Source organism: Salvelinus namaycush, chromosome 15 (assembly GCF_016432855.1).
Source record: "Salvelinus namaycush isolate Seneca chromosome 15, SaNama_1.0, whole genome shotgun sequence".
NCBI lineage: Eukaryota > Metazoa > Chordata > Actinopteri > Salmoniformes > Salmonidae > Salvelinus > Salvelinus namaycush.
Window position 1 is genome coordinate 35,496,623 of NC_052321.1, and position 22,763 is coordinate 35,519,385.

A 22,763-nucleotide genomic window follows, 5' to 3' on the forward strand; every position below is an offset into this window, starting at 1 on the left:
GGCGTCTTCTGAGTGTTCGACCTCGGGGCGGGGGATTCCATGTTTGATTGGGAGGGTTATGGTCCAGAGGAATGCTCGGTCCCCGCTAGGAACATCCTGGACCCAGCCCTCATAGCTGAATTCCACCGCCGGCACCCCGGTCAACCAGGTACGTGCACCCCGGTCAACACTGGTCGAACTGTTTGCATCTGGGTCTTATCCTGAGGTCTGAGGGAAAAGACAGACAGCCATACTGTGAGTAGAAATTAAACAAAATGAGAGACAATCAATAATAACCCAACCTGGTCCCAGATCTGTTTGTGCTCTTGCCTACTCCATTCTCAAACCAAACATGACAATTACATAAGGAGTTGGCAAGAGAGCAGAAACAGACTGGCAACCAGGCTAATAAAATGCCCTATTAAGAAAAAAATTGCCAGCAGCAATGAAATCGTCATCCTTATTCATTCTCGAAATACCATTCGTGTTCATGACAACCTCATTTGCCATGAACAGCCACCAGGCAATTCTCAGTATGGGGTCATCTCTTCATTCCTCTGGTGTGTGTTTGTTATAAAATGAGGCATTTACTCACAGATGTAGGAGTTCCTTCACCCCATTCAGCAAAACACAAACAGCTGACTCCAGCTGAGACACAGAAGTACTGCTAGTCCTCATATCCAAACAAAGTGTCATCTGAGTTTGGACACTGTTCTTTGCCTCTCTCTCTCTCTCTCTCTCTCTCTCTCTCTCTCTCTCTCTCTCTCTCACTCACTCACTCACTCACTCACTCACTCACTCACTCACTCACTCACTCACTCACTCACTCACTCACTCACTCACTCACTCACTCACTCACTCACTCACTCACTCACTCACTCACTCACTCACAGCTGAGTGCTCAAACCTGTCACCCAGCTCCTGGCCCAGAGCAGCTAGGCTCTTTGTGTCTTTATGGTTGCTGGCTGGTTGCTAGTGCTGGGAAATGGCCCCCTTATTATAGCGACATGCCCTATACACACACAGACGGGCACAACAACAGACACACAGCCACACCTACACATAAACTTAGACACACACAGAGACACTCCACACACACTATCAGGCAGAGACATGCAGACACAGAAAAAAAGTGACACACACACAGAGAAGTAAAAGCAGGCTCTTGCTCTGAGAAAGAGCTTCAGCCAGGAGAGAAACCCAAGAGATGAACAATGTACTCTCCATGTATTTCTGTTTGTAGTATCACACTACGCTTATAAGACAATAGACAATCATCATAAACTAATGTTTACATTCTATGAGACTGTTCTATTCTATTGTATCCTCTTTGTTCATAGTCTATGAAAATGTTGAGATGCCTCATAAGTCCTCAACTGGCAGCTTCATTAAATATTACTCGCAAAACACCAGTCTCAACGTCAACAGTGAAGAGGTGACTCCGGGATGCTGGCCTTCTAGGCAGAGTTGCAAAGAAAAAAACTTATCTCAGACTGGCCAATAAAAAGAAAAGATTAAAAGGGGCAAAAGAACACAGACACTGGACAGAGGAATTCTGCCTAGAAGGCCAGCATCCCGGAGTCACCTCTTCACTGTTGACATTGAGACTGGTGTTTTGCGGGTACTATTTAATGAAGATGCCAGTTGAGGACTTGTGATGCATCTGTTTCTCAAACTAGACACTCTAATGTACTTGTCCTCTTGCTCAGTTGTGCACCGGGGCCTCCCACTCCTCTTTCTATTCTGGTTAGAGCCAGTTTGAACTGTTCTGTGAAGGGAGTAGTACACAGCGTTGTACGAGATCTTCAGTTCCTTGGCAATTTCTCGCATGGAATAGCCTTCATTTCTCAGAACAAGAATAGACTGATGAGTTTCAGAAGAAAGTTATTTGTTTCTGGCCATTTTGAGCCTGTAATCGAACCCACAAATGTCTAAAGTCTAAAGAAGGCCAGTTTTATTGCTTCTTTAATCAGAACAACAGTTTTCAGCTGTGCTAACATAATTGCAAAAGGGTTTTCTAATGATCAATTAGCCTTTTAAAATTATAAACTTGGATTAGCTAACACAATGTGCCATTGGAACTCAGGAGTGATGGTTGCTGATAATGGGCCTCTGTACGCCTATGTAGATATTCCATAAAAAATCTGCCGTTTCCAGCTACAATAGTCATTTACAACATTAACAATGTCTACACTGTATTTCTAAGTGACATTTCTAAGTGACCCCAAACGTTTGAACAGTAGTGTACATGACATGTACACCTCCCCTGTGATGAGGATAGTCATTTCTGTAGTCAATTAGCCAATGTGAGAAAATGCCCACGTCATGAAAGGCTAGTTAAATAAAACACACCAAAACATCTGAAAACCCAACTGCCCCACTGGACATATTAATAACCGTGGCCATCCATAACTGTTGATCTAATTTTCCAGGTACATTATCCAAAACGCTGCATTGGTTTCTCTTAGGAATAACAGAGCCTGGGCCAAATAGAAAGGTGCACGTATCGTCAGATCTGAGGGCTCTACAGAGAGACTTACTATGGCACGCTGCATCCGGACCCACCCGGATACCTCAGTCTGTTGGAGTGTGTGTGTTGCTGTGAATGTGTACCATTGTGCGCTGGTGGTGATTTATAGCATGTGTGTGGCTGTGCGCCTAGAATTCCTAACCAGACCGTTCGTTTATTTTTCCGTCCCCACAAATGTGTGGATAGCACAGTGCTGAATAAAGGGAATGACACCTAACGTCTTGGCAATGAGAGACAGGCCTACATGGAAAAGAATGATCCCTCTTTTTTTCTTTCTCTCTCTCGCTCGCTCGCTCTCTGTCACAGCGATGTGTCCGATTCAGATTCCTACGACACAAAAGGTTACACTTCTTGAATACTAACAAGTCCGGGGGAGTGTGGACTCGGCTGGTTGAAACATTGCCTGTTAGGGACAGTCTGGGGACAATCTGTCAAAAGGCTTGTATAATCAGGCCCTATTCTCCAGGGAATCTGTCTGTTAGCCCACCAACATGTGTCAACTCCAGATGTCTTCCATTCAATGAAAGCCTCCAACAGTCCACAGGCAAATATGGACACTGCCTTCCAAGAGCCATGTGTTCAGGAGCCCCTGACATTTGAACTCAGGGGTGGAAATGTTGTTTCTTCTCCCACCACACCGTACTGTGAGATAACGCCGTAAAGCCAGAGCGTGGATTTAGTAAGTCAGTCTAGTGTTGAGGTCAGGTTCTGTACTGGGAACAATGCAGGATGCTGAGCCGAAGCTTTATCCCCCTGAAAGAGCAGCGTAGTCAGCTCCGGTGAGGTGTTTTCTATTATAAACACAGTACAACACAGTAGTTTACATTTCTTGGAAAGCCTTGATGAGGTCTGTCCTTAGAACAGCAGTCACCTGGAAGGTCCCCATTCTAGTATGGTAAGGGGTGGGGGGGGTGTTATTAAAATATGACCTATATTTGACTGAGAATACGTTCTTTTTTACAGCAGCAACCTGGGGAATAGTTACAGGGGAGAAGAGAGGGGATGAATGAGCCCATTTGAAGCTGGGGATGATTAGGTGGCCATGATGGTATGGGCCTGATTGGGAATGTATCCGGGACATCGGGGGTTAACGCCCGTACTCTTGCGATTAAGTGCCATGGGTTCTTTAGTGACCACAGAGAGTCCAACTCGAACCTTAATCCATAGACTAGCACTAGTTTACGTGAACACAATGTTCTCAGTGGTCTGGTTTTGGTTTTCCCTCTCTGTCTCAGAAGGTAAGAGCACAATGAATAGGATACATACCGTATACATGGATGACGTCACATCCTGAGTAACACAGGTGAATGCAGAGCGGTGTCATTATTTCAGCTCTCTTGGCTGCACTGCCATTAAAGATGAGGTCATTCTCTGTGTGGAAATAAGGCCACACTGACTGACAGGAGGGATACATCCAAAATGGCACCCTATTCCCTATATAGTGCACTATTTTTCATCTGTAGAAAGTAGTGCACTATGTAGGGAATAATGTGACATTTGGGACACTGCCAAGGACCGGTACCTCTTGTCTGACTGGCATGTTGAACACAAGCTTACTGTGAATGTTGACGTGTCAATGTGTACAGTGTGACAAGCAATTCTCTATGCACTCTATCTTTCCTAATCTTATCTGGGCTATTGTTAGTTTCGAAGGCAGACCAAACATTACTACATATTACTGCTGTTGCCGTTGATACTCATTTATTTTGTTAGGATTGATCGGATTTAACTCGGTATCGAGGAGAAACTGAAGCAACACTGTCTAGAGAAGCAGAGACAATCATATGATTGCAATCTAATAATCCTATATTATCATATAACGAAATGGGATATAGTAAGTTGTCAACCAGACGTACATATTCTGTTCTATAACCCCTTTCCCTCTCTTTTGTCTCAGTGTGTTGGCACTGGCTCTAGACAAAATCCCAGACTCGGTGGGAGCAGTGAGGCCCTTCTCATTTGCTTGCCATGCAAAGAGTGGGGGAGCAAGTCTGAGACTCCTCAACCATGTGGTAGAGAAAGCCTTTAACTGGGATATGAATGATCTGATTAACATTACAACAGTGTCCCAAATGGCACACTATTCCATATATAACGCACTACTTTTTACCGGGGCCCGTAGGCCTCTAGTCAAAAGTAGTGCACTATGCAGGAAATAGGGTGCCATTTGGTACGCGGTCATAATGTTACTCTTTTATACCATCTCAGAGTCGAACAGAGAAGGGACAACCCTGTAGGACTGAACAAATATCATTAGGAGGCAATTAACTCAGTGCTTTTATTGAACACAGATCTGTACATGCTAGATGTGTATAATGACACTGACACAGATCTGTATATACTAGATGTGTATAATGACACTGACACAGATCTGTACATGCTAGATGTGTATAATGACACTGACACAGATCTGTACATGCTAGATGTGTATAATGACACTGACACAGATCTGTATATACTAGATGTGTATAATGACACTGACACAGATCTGTATATACTAGCTGTGTGCTGATAAAGGCACTTCTAGGCTTTTTAGTTCGTGTCTCTTTGCAGTGTAAATTCACCTACTGTTCATGTGATTATCCACTCATTTAAAAGAACAAACAGTAGATGTGAGAGCTGAGAGTCGACCAAACTCTGCATCAGCATTCTGGATGTAAACACATCAAACTAATCTGCAGATATTCAGTAGGGAAGTGTGCAAAAACAAGTGTAAGAGACTAAGGACTGGGATTCAACCCGATCGCGCTTTGTCGGCGATGCAGCTTTGTTCCCGCATTCATGGTAAACGCTGCATATGATGGCTAAACCGGAAGTTAACTCTAAATGGTGCATTGTCGACAAAGTGCGATCGGATTGAATCCCGGCCTAAGAGAAAAGTATCTGATCCAATACTGACATCCTTTTTCAGCAACATAACTCCCTTCACTGACCATTGGAGTACAATAGATACACCAACAACACCACCAACAAAGTACACCATATGACAAACAGTCCCATTCCTCCATCTGAGAGTAATTACCACTAATAAACAAAACAAAGTCTGATTGGGGGCAATTCTGTGGGCGATTCTGTGGGCAGCTAGCGCCTCTCCAGAGTTCCGCCTCACTGCCAGCCAATTAGAGGCTGTGAAGACAAGGAGGAAAAACACGGGGAGGAGGGGGTACAGGAATCTTCCTCCCTGGGTAACAGAATGTCTCCAGATGTCCTGGGGTGCGTCTCAAACCAAATGGCACCCTATTCCCTATATAGTGCACTGCATTTGGCCAGAGCCCTATGGGGGCATAGGGTGAATAGGGTGCCATTTCGGAAGAAGCCATGGTTGACTGCCTGCCTGGCACCACCTCCTACGCACCTCAGAACAGTCGGAAGGAACAGAAAGTGCAGAATCCGTTTGAAAGTAGGTGAGAAAGATGAAATAAATGTGCTGGATAAATCAACAGAAAGAAGGATGAAATTAAATACGCTGGGCGGGTGGGTACCGGATTCCCCCTCCCTCAATATATCCCTGCTGTTGATTCATGTTGCTTTGCATTAAGATGTGGTCCCCTCTGGGCAAAAACGGGTTGAATCAACGTTGTTTCCACATCGTTTCAACAACACAAATTCAATGTGATGACGTTGAAACAACATGGACAACTGATTTGGATTTGCAAAAAGCCATCAACGTAAGGGGATTTCGTATTTTTCTTCACCCAACTTTCACCCTAAATCCAATGAGACGGTGAAATATTTTGTTGATTTCAAATGTAAAACTACAGGACGAACAAAGTGGAGCTCATCTTATATTAAAATATTAAAACTAAAACTGCCATGATAGGGGATTCCCTAAAGACACTGCTGCTGGTGTCTTACTCTTAACCAAAGGGGTTATATAACTAGAAGAGTTGCTGGGGTGTATAATATCTCTTTTCTTTAGTTCACATTTTAGAGTGCCTTTCCTTGTTCTATACAGGCCTCACCATCCACGTCTAATTGAAAAATGACTTTGTCTTATTCTACATGTTTGGGATTAGCCAATATAGATGCAGCGTGTGTATTTTCCTGTAAGAAGATAATGGGATACAAATAACAATGCCCAACAGCGTATATGATTTACAATAGAAACAGTCCAGTGTCATAAAAAAATACCTCAGCTCACACCTTAAAAGGGGCCATCTGGGATTCGAAAAACAACAAAGCGGTCACTCGAGTCAATGGCTATAAAGCATTAATTTAAAAGTCCAAAAATGGATGTACTGTACCAATCCCGGATGGCCCCTTTAGAAGAAAGGGTTGCAGACATTTTTGATGAAGCACACTTATGTAACCGAACATGACTCAAGAGGAAGTGTTCATTTGTTGCCTGTATGCCTCCACTGGGGAAAATTAGCGAACAGAAAAGAAGAAGAACATTTCGATTCTTTCCAAGCGTGATTCAACATTATTTGACAGGTAACCAATAGTTCAGACAGAGGTTTGTGAAATCAATTTCCTTATCTATCCTTCTAGAAGTGTTGTTACTCTCTCTCACACACGCACACAGACACAGACTGTACACAATCATGTGCACATGCATAGGCTACACAAAAAAAATCCAGGGATGTGATCTTGCAGGCCAGTTTCTGCATATACTGTGAATTAATGCTGCCTTTGCTTGCATAATTGACAGCCAGGAAATCAACATTTAGCCTACTTAATCTGAAGAATAACTACATCTTCTGAACTACAATCACTAATACAGCAAACAAATCAGCAGTAAGTGTGGGATACATTCATTGTGATTCTTGGTGCAGATTCATTGTCACAGAGCCCAGATCAATCAGGTTCTTTTTTGGTCCTATTAAACTCAGCCATTCACACCATTATAAAAGGAGAGAGGGGTGTAGTGATTAGACATCACCAATTATTAGCTGGGTCAGACAGAGACCTGTGAACCTGAACTAAAAAGTGTGTTCACTCCTTCCTTCACCTTATCTAGTATTTGCTTATGTTTCACAATCACTCTACATACCAGAAAGGCATGCGTTCTTCCTTGAGGTAGCTGGTCCAACATGGTTGAATAGCTGAAAGCATGGGTCCACTACTTTTGAAGTACAGACCTGTAGCTTATTAAACTCCATAGCCCAAGGATTAATTCTAAGACCCCCCCCCAACAGAACTACAGGTTTGCATGGCATTGTAAGGAAATTGAATTTACATTACTAAACATATTCTGTAGTTGAAGGTCATTCCTGACAGGAAAGGAAGGGCCATTTATAATGTGGGTTAAGTGAGTTTTGTCGGTGTCTCAAAAGGCACAGTATTACCCTATGTAGTACACATCTACTAGGGTGCCATTTGGGAAACAGCCTCTGCTCAAACCTTACCTAAATGCGAGTGCCGGGAATCCAACATGGACAATACCGGGAAACCAAAACACTCTCACGGAAGCATTTCCATATGCAAACAATTCCAGGATTTTGTATTGCATCTAAATGTGACTCCCATTTGGGACTCAGCCAGTGAGGTCAAAGCTACACACCCCCAAAAAATGTGTAAAGAACCATGCTCATACGGTTCATACGGTTCTAGAACCATGCTCATACGGTACCTGTATGGCGCTATAAAGAACCCTTTCCTAAGGGTCTATAAAGAAACACCAAAAAAGGGTTCCACTATGGATACACCCCTTTTTTGGGCTATGTAGAATCCTTTTTTATGTTTTTTTATAGAACCTATTCTGGTCAGCCATATTATATTGGAAAATTCCGTAGCTGTTATTATTGTGTTAATTGACTAGTTGAATCAGGTGTGGCAGCTCTGGAACAGCTGGGGGTCCCTGAGGAGAGAGCCACTGACTGATTTAGTCAACCGTTCTCAATTGACACAAGCCCATACATGAGTCTTGCACAAGACTTACTACGTAACGGCATACCACAACACATTAGAAAAACTGGAATGACACTCTCACTCACAGTTTCACAATAAGAGCCATGCGCAAACCATTTGAATTATCACTAATAGAACAAAAAATGATTTTGTGAACTGTAAAGGACCATTGAAGAGCTCAAAGGGTCCTTTGAGTCATTATGGTCCCACATAGAACCATCACCCTTCACAAAGAACCCACATTTTTTTGTGTGTAATTTGTTTGAAGTGCAGGTAGGTTCCTTTTACAGAGATCAGGGTTAAAAGTGTGGGCTCTACCTCTCCATGCTTTGGGTGACGACAGAAAGACTTCCAAGGAGAACAGAGACAGAAAGACACGTAAATGGCAACAATGTGCTGATTGATTCTTCAAATCACAGAGGTCTTTTTTGACAGTGGCATTATCTTGAAGAACAAGATGATTGTTCTCAAAGACGATTGAGTTACAGAAAATGTTAGCCACACTGGCAATTGAATAGTTTGAGAAGATAAAGAAAAGACGTGCTGATGTCACAGGCTGCATCTTCCTCATTCCAAACAGACAAAATATCTAAACAAGATAAGTACAGTCACAAAGATGCAAAAGACAAGCTTCCACAAAACTAGACCAAAAAGATACAAATCTAGTCCGCATTTTGAACAAAAACCAACGTAGCCTATGCTTATTGTATGTACTGTGCTGTTTGCTCATATACAGATCAGTTAGTTAGGGTGAATTTGGGTACAAATGTTAAATATATACAGTACCAGTCAAAAGTTTGGACACACCTACTCATTCAAGGGTTTTTCTTTATTTTGACTATTTTCTACATTGTAGATTAATAGTGACGACATTTAAATTAATGGGTGTGCCTTCTTAAAAGTTAATTTGTGGAAATTCTTTCCTTCTTAATGCGCTTGAGCCAATCAGTTGTGTTGTGACAAGGTAGGGGTGATATACAGAAGATAGCCCTATTTGGTAAAATAGTCCATATTATGTCAAGAACAGCTCAAATAAGTAGAGAAACAGCAGTCCATCATTACTTTAACACATGAAGGTCGGTCAGTGATGTACTGGGCCGTACGCACTATCCTCTGTAGCGCCTTGCGGTCGGATGCCAAGCAGTTGCCATACCAAGCGGTGGTGCAGCCAGTCAAGATGCTCTCAATGGTGCAGCTGTATAACTTTTTGATGGATCTGAGGGCCCATGCTAAATCTTTGCCGCATCAGTAATTATGTAGTAATGACATTCATGTAACCTACATGAAAAGTGAAGTTCAAATCATGAATGACTTCGAGGGATCAGGTGGAAGGAGTCATCTTTGGTAAAAAATATGAAGGGGAAAAAATATTTGTTTTGTCTTCACAAATACAGTGCACTATAAATCAGTAATGCCTTCATAAAACTTTAAAAGAGAAGTTCAAATCAGATCATATGCAAGGAGAGCATAACTTGGTGAGAAGAAGAAGTAATGAAAAAGAGCCTTCGTGTGTTGGTTTTTCTTTCCTGCGATCGTACCTACTCACTAGCTAGGTTTCCATGCAATTAGCGACAGACTTTCATGCGAAAAATAAATAAATCTGCATAAAAACAATATGCGCATTTTCCCATCAGAGATGTGTTCCCATCAAATTGAATAGTTTGGGATAAAAGACTGTGTGATGACGTAGTGTACATACAAATAAAATGAACGGTTAAACCCCCCCCCCAATTAAAAATACAAGTTAAATGGGTTTCCATCGCATTTTCAACTCTACTGATGGTTTTCTTACAAAAAAAAGGTTGTGTTATATAGCGATACCACTCTGGTATTGGCATGTGTGCTGTAGCCAACAGCTCACAGATACAGTGCGGGTACAGCCTACATGATGAGATTCTTTGTCGCGTCTACTCCAGCTCCTCCTCTCCGGCGTTCGACGTCGCCGGTTTACTAACCGCCGATCCTGGGAACCATCATTACACGCACCTGGCATTCATCATTACACATACCTGCGCTTCATCATTAGGCACACCTGGACTCTATTACCTCACTCATTACCACCCCTTTATCTGGCACTCCCTTAGGTTCTTTCCCCAGGCAGTACTGTTTCTGTTGTTCATGTCTAGACACTACTCCTACATTGTATCGTTCCATGTTACTTGTTATATTAATTAAACTTACCACCTGCAACTGCTTCTCGACTCCGAGCGTCTATGTTACATTATTATAGACAAAAGAGCGATATTGTTTTTATTTGTCAAACGGCAGACAAGCATCAATGATCATGCCACCAGAATAAGACCACCGATATTTATTGCAAAGGAGTATCAAGCTCATCACCTGGCACTTTCACCACCCTGTGAAGTTCATCATAAACTATTTAATCTGTACCCTAATAAATTGCAAGCTTTCCTCACGAGTCATAGTGGGAGGACCACACAACATGCGTAAAAGCATTTCCATTGACATTTCTTGAATAATACATTTTACAGACACAAAAAGATCCCATCTTGTCTAGCGTATTTTGTTTTGTCGACATTTAAAAGTTTACCGACAAATGTTCTGTTTCCATCCGCCCTGTCATTACATTTTTCCCCCCACATGTACTTTACTCGCATAAAAAGGTTGGTTGGAAACCTGGTTCCTGATTACCTTACCCTGACAGCTACAGGTCAACCTGAGAACAACAATCATTGCTATTTATAAAAACAGAGCTGTAGGCAGAGAGAGCACAGCCCTGCTTTGTCATCATCACTGCAATCCATGAGAGTTACACAACATATTCAAAGTTCTGTTGGACCGTTTCTTTCTTCAGCCCATTGGTAGAAACACCTGCGTCTAATAAAACTGGCACTTATACAGACCTCAGACAAAGAGTAGAGTGAACTCACCCCGTGTACGTCACTCTCTCTCTCCGCAGGTTTATTTGACAATATAACCGTTGACCTTTTAAAAGGCGCTATGGTATTTTTAGAGTGGAAAATGGGCCTCCTACAAAAGGAGTACTTTTTGAAGCATAAACCGTAACTTTAGACTTATCATCACTCAAGATAAAATAAGAACAATTGACTTGGACCGACCATCATCCTGAAACTGTTGGTCTAGCCATAGCAATATCTCTGCCCATTAGAAAACCACCGCTATGAGGACAGTGTTCTCCACATTATACTTGCTTCTTCAAAGATACAGACACCATTCAGTTGAGTTTATTCAGTATTCAGTTCACAATAACATTGTTCCCCTTCCTGCATGTCACTGAGACTTTGCAATAGTGATGCAATCGTCCATATTTGATACACTCCACATTCACTGTCTGGCTGCTACAGCGACAGTATGCTCCTGAACCTCTGTACTACACACACACGCGCTAGGGCCAGGACGATAAACAGTATTGCAATATCTTTTCCATGGCAAAAATGACAACACGAAGCAGATCTAACTCTTTAGTCCTTTAAAAAACCTTCTGTATGTAAAATATTGTGTGCTATAGTTGGAAAATGAATCAATGTGAATTCGCTTCGTGTTTTGTTTCCTTGCCACGAAACTAACGAGTATCGCGATACTGGTATCAACCTAGCCCTAACATGCGCACACACACACACACATTACACACACACGCTTAGTACATGTCAGCAACAGTATGCTACTGTATCCAGATATGACAGGGTTAACATGGCTTACATAATAGCTCTGCTGCGCAGGCTTCTAGCTCTCAGCTGCATATTTTTCAACACACACACACACTACACACACTTGGTACATGTCAGGGAAGTCAGCCCCTCATGCATGCTACTCAGAGAAAGTGGTAAATAGACTAAATATAGACGTCAGAACTCAGAAGTCTACTGCTGTACATCTACGGCCTCCCGGAACCTCGCTACATCAGTGATGCTCTGGAGAGCCATGCAGCGAGGCAATCCTCGAATAACGAGCAGGTGGAGGAGGAGCAGGGGAGGATGAAAGTGGTTCTTTCTCCTGTGCTTCCAAGAACTGCATTGTAAGAGAGAGAGAGTGCACATGACCTTAATTCTGATTTTCTTTTACCCACAGCGGATCCCACGGTTTTACATAGAGGCTCAGAGTGGATGGGAGCGAGAGAGAGAGAGAAAAAGAGAGAAAGAGACGACGAGGAGGCGAAGGCAGCAGCAGAACTGTCTAAGCAAATGAATATTGCATGATAATGTCTGAATACTGTATGAACTTCACTCTGTACAGGCAGACAGGATAGGCTGCAATAATACAGAGCAATATCAAAATCCTCTGCACTGATTTAATCTGAGTTAGTTCCCTTTTTACACTGCAATATAATGGCTCTGTCCAAGAGAAAACCAAGCTGAAGGTCAGTGATGGTCATGCACAACGTATGGAAACCAAATGGTACCCTATTCCATAGATAGTGCACTACTTTCGACCAGAGCCCTATGGACCCCGGTCAAAAGTAGTGCACTATATAGTGAATAGGGTTCCATTTGGAACACAGGCAATAATGTAAGGTTGTACTGCTGTTAGGTTATCCAAACACTGCGATGGATGGCGTGCATTGATAGTGATTACTCAATGCGTTTCGTGTGTCTCACCAACGATTTCAGTATAGTTGAATAAACATGGGGGGCTTCAGGGGGAGAATCAAAGGGACATTGAATTTGTTCTGAATCAAGAGGACATCTGAGCTAGTTTACTTGCCTTGCCTGAGTACCAACACAGAATTTAGGAGGAACAAAAATTATAATAAGCCAGGGGGTGAGTAAAAGAGAAGAGACCATTGTCCTTTAGCCTCCACCCCCATCTCTCTCTATACCCTACCCTCCTCAAACTCATACCATAATGTGAGGGAAGCGGCACTGTGTGTGCTCAGCCTCTCCCCCTTAATCACTCTGTGTTGAATAAGTGCTGAGATGTGGGGGACTCGACTGGCCTGGTGAGCGTTCAAGAACATCACATTCAAACAAGTGTGAGTGTTTGAGGCAGTTCCTCGCCTCACACATCGTATGAAAATCTGTTCTGTCACTGGGCTTTAGAAGAAAAGCCTTCTCGCTCTCTCTTTCTCTCTCCGAGTAGAAAGTCAAGTCCACCGCAGCAGTGACTGCAGACTTTCACTCTGGCTCAGCGGCTCTGTCACGCCCTGACCTTAGAGATCCTTTTAATTTAGATTTTAATTTAATCCTTTTAATTTTAGATCCCCCTTGGTTTGTGCTGTGGTGGAGATCTTTGTGAGCTATACTCGGCCTTGTCTCAGGATTGTAAGTTGGTGGTTGAAGATATCCCTCTAGTGGTGCGGGGGCTGTGCTTTGGCAAAGTGGGTGGGGTTATATCCTTCCTGTTTGGCCCTGTCCGGGGGTATCATCGGATGGGGCCACAGTGTCTCCTGACCCCTCCTGTCTCAGCCTCCAGTATTTATGCTGCAGTAGTTTATGTGTCGGGGGGCTAGGGTCAGTTGGTTATACCTGGAGTACTTCTCCTGTCTTATCCAGTGTCCTGTGTGAATTTAAGTATGCTCTCTCTGATTCTCTCCTTCTCTCTTTCTTTCTCTCTCTCGGAGAACCTGAGCCCTAGGACCATACGTCAGGACTACCGGGCATGATGACTCCTTGCTGTCCCCAGTCCACCTGGCCTTGCTGCTATTCCAGTTTCAACTGTTCTGCCTGCGGTTATGGAACCCCTACCTGTCCCAGACCTGCTGTTTCAACTCTTAATGATCGGCTATGAAAAGCCAACTGACATTTATTCCTGATTATTATTTGACCATGCTTGTCATTTATGAACATTTTGAAAATCTTGGCTCTCTCTAATTCTCTCCTTCTCTCTTTCTTTCTCTCTCTCGGAGGACCTGAGCCCTAGGACCATACGTCAGGACTACCGGGCATGATGACTCCTTGCTGTCCCCAGTCCAGCTGGCCTTGCTGCTATTCCAGTTTCAACTGTTCTGCCTGCGGTTATGGAACCCCTACCTGTCCCAGACCTGCTGTTTTCAACTCTTAATGATCGGCTATGAAAAGCCAACTGGCATTTATTCCTGATTATTATTTGACCATGCTTGTCACTTATGAACATTTTGAACATCTTGGCCATGTTCTGTTATAATCTCCACCCGGTACAGCCAGAAGAGGACTGGCCACCCCTCATAGCCTGGTTCCTCTCTAGGTTTCTTCCTAGGTTTTGGCCTTTCTAGGGAGTTTTTCCTAGCCACCGTGCTTCTACACCTGCATTGCTTGCTGTTTGGGGTTTTAGGCTGGGTTTCTGTACAGCACTTCGAGATATTAGCTGATGTACGAAGGGCTATATAAAATAAACTTGATTTGATTTGATTTAATTCTATATTTGGTTAGGTCAGGGTGTGACTAGGGTGGGCAATCTATGTTTTCTATTTCTTTGTTGGCCGGGAATGGTTCCCAATCAGAGGCAGCTGTCTATCGTTGTCTCTGATTGGGGATCATACTTAGGCAGCTTTTTTCCACCTGTAGTTTGTGGGATCTTGTTTTTGGTACTGTGCTGTTTAGCCCTACTAGACGTTACGTTTCGTATTTGTTGTTTTTTCGGTGTTCATTTAATAAATTAAAATGTACGCCTACCACGCTGCACCTTGGTCCACTCATTCCACCAACGAGCGTTTTGTGAGGTACTGCATGGCAGCAGCAGAAGGTTCCGTTCAGTGGAGGACTTTCATAAAATATTTCAACAGATGTCCAGTCCCTAAAGGTAGAGTGTACACACTGCTGTTGCCGGCTGGTCTCTCTACTTAGCAGCAGGTGTGTCCACATACACAAAACAGACACACACATGCACTTCTGAGCCGTGCTAGTGACCAGCACAACATGTCCGATATTGATTAACTCTTTTATGCATCATTTATTCATGCTGAGCTCAGAGACACATCCCCCCTCCATCCACTGTCTGCATCCCAAATGGCCAGTACAGAGAACAGCACTACTACCCACCAGCTCAGAAAGAGGTCCATGAGCATCTCAATGAGCTGGGAGCCTCTCAGGGTCAAATCAAGTCAAATAGTTTTTGTCACATGCTTCGTAAACAGGTGTAGAATAACAGTGAAATGCTTACTAATGGGCCCGTCCCAACAATGCAGAGAGAAAGAAAAAAGAAATACGAGAAAAGTAAAATAATAATAAATAATTAATCTAAAAACATAATAATAAAAGTAATAATAAATACACAATGAGGAATGATAACTTGCCTATATACACGGGGTACCTGTACCGAGTCGATGTGCAGGGGTATGAGGTAATTGAGGTAGATACAGTTGAAGTCGGAAGTTTACATACACCTTGGCCAAATACATTTAAACTCAGTTTTTCACAATTCCTGACATTTAATCATAGTTAAAACTCCCTGTCTTAGATCAGATAGGATCACCACTTTATTTTAAGAATGTGAAATTGCAGAATAATAGTAGAGAATGATTTATTTCAGCTTTTATTTCTTTCATCACATTCCCAGTGGGTCAGAAGTTAACATACACTAAATTAGTATTTGGTAGCATTGCCTTTAAATTGTTTAACTTGGGTCAAACATTTTGGGTAGCCTTCCACAAGCTTCCCACAATAAGTTGGGTGAATTTTGGCCCATTCCTCCTGGTGTAACTAAGTCAGGTTTGTAGGCCTCCTTGCTCGCACACACTTTTTCAGTTGTGCCCACAAATGTTCTATAGGACTGAGGTCAGGGCTTTGTGATGGCCACTCCAATACCTTGACTTTGTTGTCCTTAAGCCATTTTGCCACAACTTTGGAAGTATGCTTGGGGTCATTGTCCATTTGGAAGACCCATTTGCGACCAAGCTTTAACTTCCTGACTGATGTCTTGAGATGTTGCTTCAATATATCCACATAATTTCCCTTCCTCATGATGCCATCTACTTTGTAAAGTGCACCAGTCCCTCCTGCAGCCAAGCACCCCCACAACATGAAACTGACACCCCTGTGCTTCACGGTTGGGATGGTGTTCTTCGGCTTGCAAGCCTCCCCCTTTTTCCTCCAAACATAACGATGGTCATTATGACCAAACGGTTCTATTTTTGTTTCCAAAAAGTATGATCTTTGTCCCCATGTGCAGTTGCAAACCGTAGTCTGGCTTTTTTATGGCGGTTTTGGAGCAGTGGCTTCTTCCTTGCTGAGCGGCCTTTCAGGTTATGTCAATATAGGACTTGTTTTACTGTGGATATAGATACTTTTGTACCTGTTTCCTCCAGCATCTTCACAAGGGCCTTTGCGGTTGTTCTGGGATTGATTTGCACTTTTCGCACCAAAGTACGTTCATCTCTAGGAGACAGAACGCGTCTCCTTCCTGAGCGGTATGATGGCTGCGTGGTCCCATGGTGTTTATACTTGCGTGCTGTTGTTTGTACAGATGAACGTGGTACCCTCAGGCGTTTGGAAATTGCTCCCAAGGATGAACCAGACTTGTGGAGGTCTACAATTTTTTTCTGAGGTCTTTTCAATTGACTCAAATGATGTCAATTAGCCTATCAGAAGCTTCTAAAGCCATGACATCATTTTCTGGAATTTTCCAAGCTGTTCAAAGGCACAGTCAACTTAGTGTATGTAAACTTCTGACCCACTGGAATTGTGATACAGTGAATTATAAGTGAACTAATCTGTCTGTAAACAATTGTTGGAAAAATTACTTGTGTCACGCACAAAGTAGATGTCCTAACCAACTTGCCAAAACTATAGTTTGTTAACAAGAAATGTGTGGAGTGGTTGAAAAACGAGTTTTAATGACACCAACCTAAGTGTATGTAAACTTCTGACTTCAACTGTATGTACATATAACTAGGAATAAAGTGACAGATAATAAACAGTAGGAGCAGCCTATGTGATGAATCAAAAAAGTGACTTGGGTGGCCGGAGTCTTTGACAATTTTTAGTCTTTGACAACACTGCCTGGTATAGAGGTTCTGGATGGCAGGGACCTTGGCCCCAGTGATGTACTGGGCCATATGCACCACCCTCTGTAGCGCCTTGCGGTCGTATGCCAAGCAGTGTCCATACTAGAGGTCGACCGATTAATCGGTATGGCCGATTAATTAGGGCCGATTTCAAGTTTCCATAACAATCGGAAATCGGTATTTTTGGAGGCCGATTTTTTGGTTTTTTACACCTTTATTTAACTAGGCAAGTCAGTTCAGAACACATTCTTATTTTCAATGACGGCCTAGGAACGGTGGATTAACTGCCTTGTTCAGGGGCAGAACGACAGATTTTTACCTTGTCAGCTCAGGGATTCAATCTTGCAACCTTACGGTTAACTAGTCCAAAGCTCTAACCACCTGCCTCACGAGGAGCCTGCCTCTTACTGAATGCAGTAAGAAGCCAAGGTAAGTTGCTAGCTAGCATTAAACGTATCTTATAAAAAACAATCAATCAATCAATCAATCATAATCACTAGCTATAACTACACATGGTTGATGATATTACTAGTTTATCTAGCGTGTCCTGCGTTGCATATAATCGATGCAGTGCGCATTCGCGAAAAAGGACTGTCGTTGCTCCAACGTGTACCTAACCATAAACATCAATGCCTTTCTTAAAATCAATACACAGAAGTATATATTTTTAAACCTGCATATTTAGCTAAAAGAAATCCAGGTTAGCAGGCAATATTAACCAGGTGAAATTGTGTCACTTCTCTTGCGTTCATTGCACGCAGAGTCAGGGTATATGCAAAAGTTTGGGCCGCCTGGTTCATTGCGAACTAATTTGCCAGAATTTTAAGTAATTATGACATAACATTGAAGGTTGTGCAATGTAACAGCAATATTTAGACTTAGGGATGCCATCCGTTAGATAAAATACGTAACGGTTCCGTATTTCACTGAAAGAATAAACGTTTTGTTTTCGAAATGATAGTTTCCGGATTCGACCATATTAATGACCTAAGGCTCGTATTTCTGTGTGTTATTATGTGATAATTAAGTATATGATTTGATAGAGCAGTCTGACTGAGCGATGGTAGGCACCAGCAGGCTCGTAAGCATTCATTCAAACAGCACTTTCGTGCGTTTTGCCAGCAGCTCTTCGCATGCTTCAAGCATTGCGCTGTTTATGACTTCAAGCCTATCAACTCCCGAGATTAGGCTGGTGTAACCTATGTGAAATGGCTAGCTAGTTAGCGGGGTGAGCGCTAATAGCGTTTCAAACGTCACTCGCTCTGAGACTTGGAGTAGTTGTTCCCCTTTCTCTGCATGGGTAACGCTGCTTAGAGGGTGGCTGTTGTCGATGTGTTCCTGTTTCGAGCCCAGGTAGCGGCGAGGAGAGGGATGGAAGCTATACTGTTACACTGGCAATACTAAAGTGCCTATAAGAACATCCAATAGTCAAAGGTATATGAAATACAAATCGTATAGAGAGAAATAGTCCTATAATTCCTATAATAACTACAACCTAAAACTTCTTACCTGGGAATATGGAAGACGCATGTTAAAAGGAACCACCAGCTTTCATATGTTCTCATGTTCTGAGCAAGGAACTTAAACGTTAGCTTTCTTACATGGCACATATTGCACTTTTACTTTCTTCTCCAACACTTTGTTTTTGCATTATTTAAACCAAATTGAACATGTTTCATTATTTATTTGAGGCTAAATTGATTTTATTGATGTATTATATTAAGTTAAAATAAGTGTTCATTCAGTATTATTGTAATTGTCATTATTACAAATTTTTAAAAAATGTAATCGGCCGATTAATCGGTACCGGCTTTTTTTGGTTCTCCAATAATCGGTATCGGTGTTGAAAAATCATAACCGGTCGACCTCTAGTCCATACCAAGCTGTGAAGCAGCCAGTTAAGATGTTCTCAATGGTGCAGCTGTAGAACTCTTTGAGGATCTGAGGGCCCATGACAACTCTTTTCAGTCTCCTGAGGGGGAAGAGGCGTGTCATGCCCTCTTCATGACTGTGTTGGTGTGTGTGGACCATAGTGAGTGAGTGAGTGAGTGAGTGAGTGAGTGAGTGAGTGAGTGAGTGAGTGAGTGAGTGAGTGAGTGAGTGAGTGAGTGAGTGAGTGAGTGAGTGAGTGAGTGAGTGAGTGAGTGAGTGAGTGAGTGAGTGAGTGAGTGAGTGAGTGAGTGAGTGAGTGAGTGAGTGTGTTGTGTGGGAACGTACAGTTCTGGGATTTCAGCGCTCTAATGCAGAGACAGAAAGAGAGGGGGGGGACATTGCTCTTTTCTCTGATGGGTGAGAGAGTATTAGTTATGTAAGGCCCTTCAGAGCATTGTTTTAATGCACTGGGTTCTCCTCAGTATGTTTTCTTCCGACCACAAAGCCTCCAGGGCCAGCTAGTCATCAGATGGAAGTGTCAAACCAGTTGGTGTTATGAGAGGGAAGGAGAGAGAAAGTGGGGAAGATAAAAAGACAGAGAGCTGGGGGGAGCAACCCCAGATGCTTGACAGAACCAGAGCAGAACAGGTACAGGTACCCCTCCTCATGTACCATTTCACACTTCAAATGTCATGAGCATGTCTTAGGTTCTTCTTCATGGATATAATGCATAGGCCTATAACGTGTGCTTTTACACACATACACACACAAACAATCCAACACGTCTTACATATCTTATGCATTATCAGACCGTTTTACATTTATTTCATTGCACTACTAGGTGAACCACAGAGACAGACATATGGTTTGTTGTAGTGGATGGCTCAATCTGGCTATAGTGAAAATCACTTGGCAGGCTATAGCAGCCACAAAGTGTGTTTGAAGGCTCATATGTCTGTCTGGAGAAATGTGTGTGTGTGTGTGTGTGTGTGTGTGTGTGTGTGTGTGTGTGTGTGTGTGTGTGTGTGTGTATATATATATATATATGTGTGTGTGTGTGTCCATTGCGGAGGCCTCAGTTAATGTGTGATCCGTCCTCTGGAGACTGAGACAAAGCTCTCATTCTCAACACTCATTAAATAAATTTTTTCCACTTTGCTGCCCAATTCTTGTTTATTCACTGCACATAGCCTAGTCATTACAGACTAGGCTACCGTAGGGCAGCCTATAGGCTACCGACTCAGACTGACACCACAGGGAAACTGTCAGAAGCAACAGGGTGAAGAGAAGTAACAATGTCACATGCAACAATGTGAGCAAGACAAAGGAGCTGATCATGGACGACAGGAAAAGGAAGGCTGAACACGCCCCCATTCACATCGACGGGGCTGTAGTTCCTTGGTGTCCACATCACCAACAAACTATCATAGTCCAAACACAGTCCTGAAGAGGGCACAACAACACCTTTTCCCCCTCAGCAGACTGAAAAGATTTGGCATGGGTCCCCAGATCCACAAAAAGTTCTACAGCTGCACCATCGAGAGCATCCTGACCGGTTGCATCACCGCCTGGTATGACAACTGCTCGGCATCAGACCGTAAGGCGCTACAGAGGGTAGTGCGTACGGCCCAGTACATGACTGGGGCCAAGCTTCCTGCCATCCAGGACCTATATACTAGGCGGTGTCAGAGGAAGGACAAAAAAATTGTCAAAGACTCCAGTCACCCAAGTCATAGACTGTTCTCTCTGTTACCGCAAGATAAGCGGTACCGGAGTGCCAAGTCTAGGTCCAAAAGGCTCTTTAACAGCTTCTACCCCGAAGCCATAAGACTGCTGAACAATGAATCAAATGGCCACCCGGACTACTTACATTGACCAACCCCCCCCCCCCCCCCCCCTGTTTGTTTCTACACTGCTGCTACTCGCTGTTTATTATCTATCTATAGCCACTTTACCCCTACCTACATGTACAAATTACCTCGACTAAACTGTACCCCCGCACATTGACTCGGTACCACCTGTATATAGCCTCGGTATTGTTATTTTTTGTGTTAATTTTTATTACATTTTTTACTTTATTTAATTTAGTCAATATTTGTTCAACTCTATTTCTTGAACTACATAGTGGTTAAGGTCTTGTAAGTAAGCATTTCACGGTAATGTCTACACCTGTTGTATTCGGCGCATGTGACAAAAACAATTTGATTTGACGTGCAACTTTGTAGCTCTAGAAGTTTTACAGACACGCAGCTGTAAATTAGCAAGAAATGATTGGCTGCCCCCTCATTGAAAGTGTATTGTCTGCTATAAAATAAAAAAAACATGGTCTCCCTATCTTTGAGGTTTCTGGTGGTGCATAGCCGTCTTCGGTTTATCACCATTGTCACGTTTTCTCCCTTTCCTTTTCAGATTCCTACACGTCGCGAACTGATTTGATGAAATTAGATGAGAGATATGAGATCAACCATATCCGCGGACGGAGTGTGGTAAAATACAAACCCCAAAAAGTTCAAACTTCAGCCGTCTGTGCATGGCACCGGTAGAATGTTTACAAACCTTTTTTTACAACCATGAAAGGTATTCGGATGAGGTTGACTTACTATGGGTCCCCCGATTCAATCTAACCAACCAAAGGAAAGCTTTAACATAAAGCCTAATGAACGCAGTGGTTCCATTCTATTTCACATGGTAGCCACCGTTGCCCCACATACCTTGAAGATTCTGCACTCGGATGTCGCTGATCTGTCCGATAAATTCCTCCCGTTCGAACCAGTCCTTATACTCCCACTCGTGTCCAGCCATCAGGACGGTACCCTGGGGAAAGTTGCAGTCTGGACTTTGATATAAAACAACAGACTAAACTACATCCAGTCCCGTGTGATCTGGAGGCGATTGAGATGGCAACCCTATTTACCCCCTTTCTTCCTACCCTTGTCTAGCTGGCTATTGTGGCGGTCGCCGGACGCTGAGCCATGAGTGGGGTAGGCTATAGCATAGAGGAGGTCTAATCTACTCCAATGCTATTCCGTAGATACGGTTTCTGGCCAAGGATCATTGTTTTCGTTGAGTTCCCCCCTGGTGACGTAGAAAGCACCCACCTAGCACTACGGCGCAAAGCGAGGACGCGGAAAATGACACAGATGACCAAACTACAACGAAAGAGGAAGGGAAATAACAGCACCTGGATAATATTTTCGAGGTGGGCTGTTGTAGCTTACAGTGTATATACCCACCATCCCGCCACTGTATAGTCGAGGAAAGGAGAGCCAGTCTCAGCTCAGAAAGAGAGAGAGAAAAGGACTGATATGGTTCTCAGAATGGCTATGAATAAGACCATAGATAGACCGTTCCCGCTAGAAACATAATTGCATTATGTTAAAATTGCACTGCGCATTAGTATGATTAAATGCCCGAGATAATAATAAACATTTTCTTCTGCCGGTAGACTACGTTTATGTTACAAAACAACTGATGGACCACAACGCTACAGTTATATACCGCATCAGCACTAAACGAGCATGGGCGCCACCCGTATGGTACTGCATTATATCCTGTACTCAATACCTCTCTCATTCAAACAACTCATTTTCATTTCACTCGCCATCAAGGACAATTTAAAGTAGAACCTGCTAT

General features: G+C 43.0%; 1 protein-coding gene across 1 annotated transcript in view; it reads right to left on the bottom strand.

The window, feature by feature from the left end:
• Positions 1-22,202, bottom strand: part of LOC120060475 (calmin-like) — a 43,984-nt gene extending 21,782 nt beyond the window's left edge. Inside the window, exon 1 of the mRNA XM_039009815.1 lies at positions 21,842-22,202. Within this exon, the coding sequence (XP_038865743.1) occupies positions 21,842-21,932 (91 nt within the window). The 5' untranslated portion in view covers positions 21,933-22,202. The remainder of the gene's footprint in view (positions 1-21,841) is intronic.
• Between the last annotated feature and the right edge of the window lie 561 nt (positions 22,203-22,763).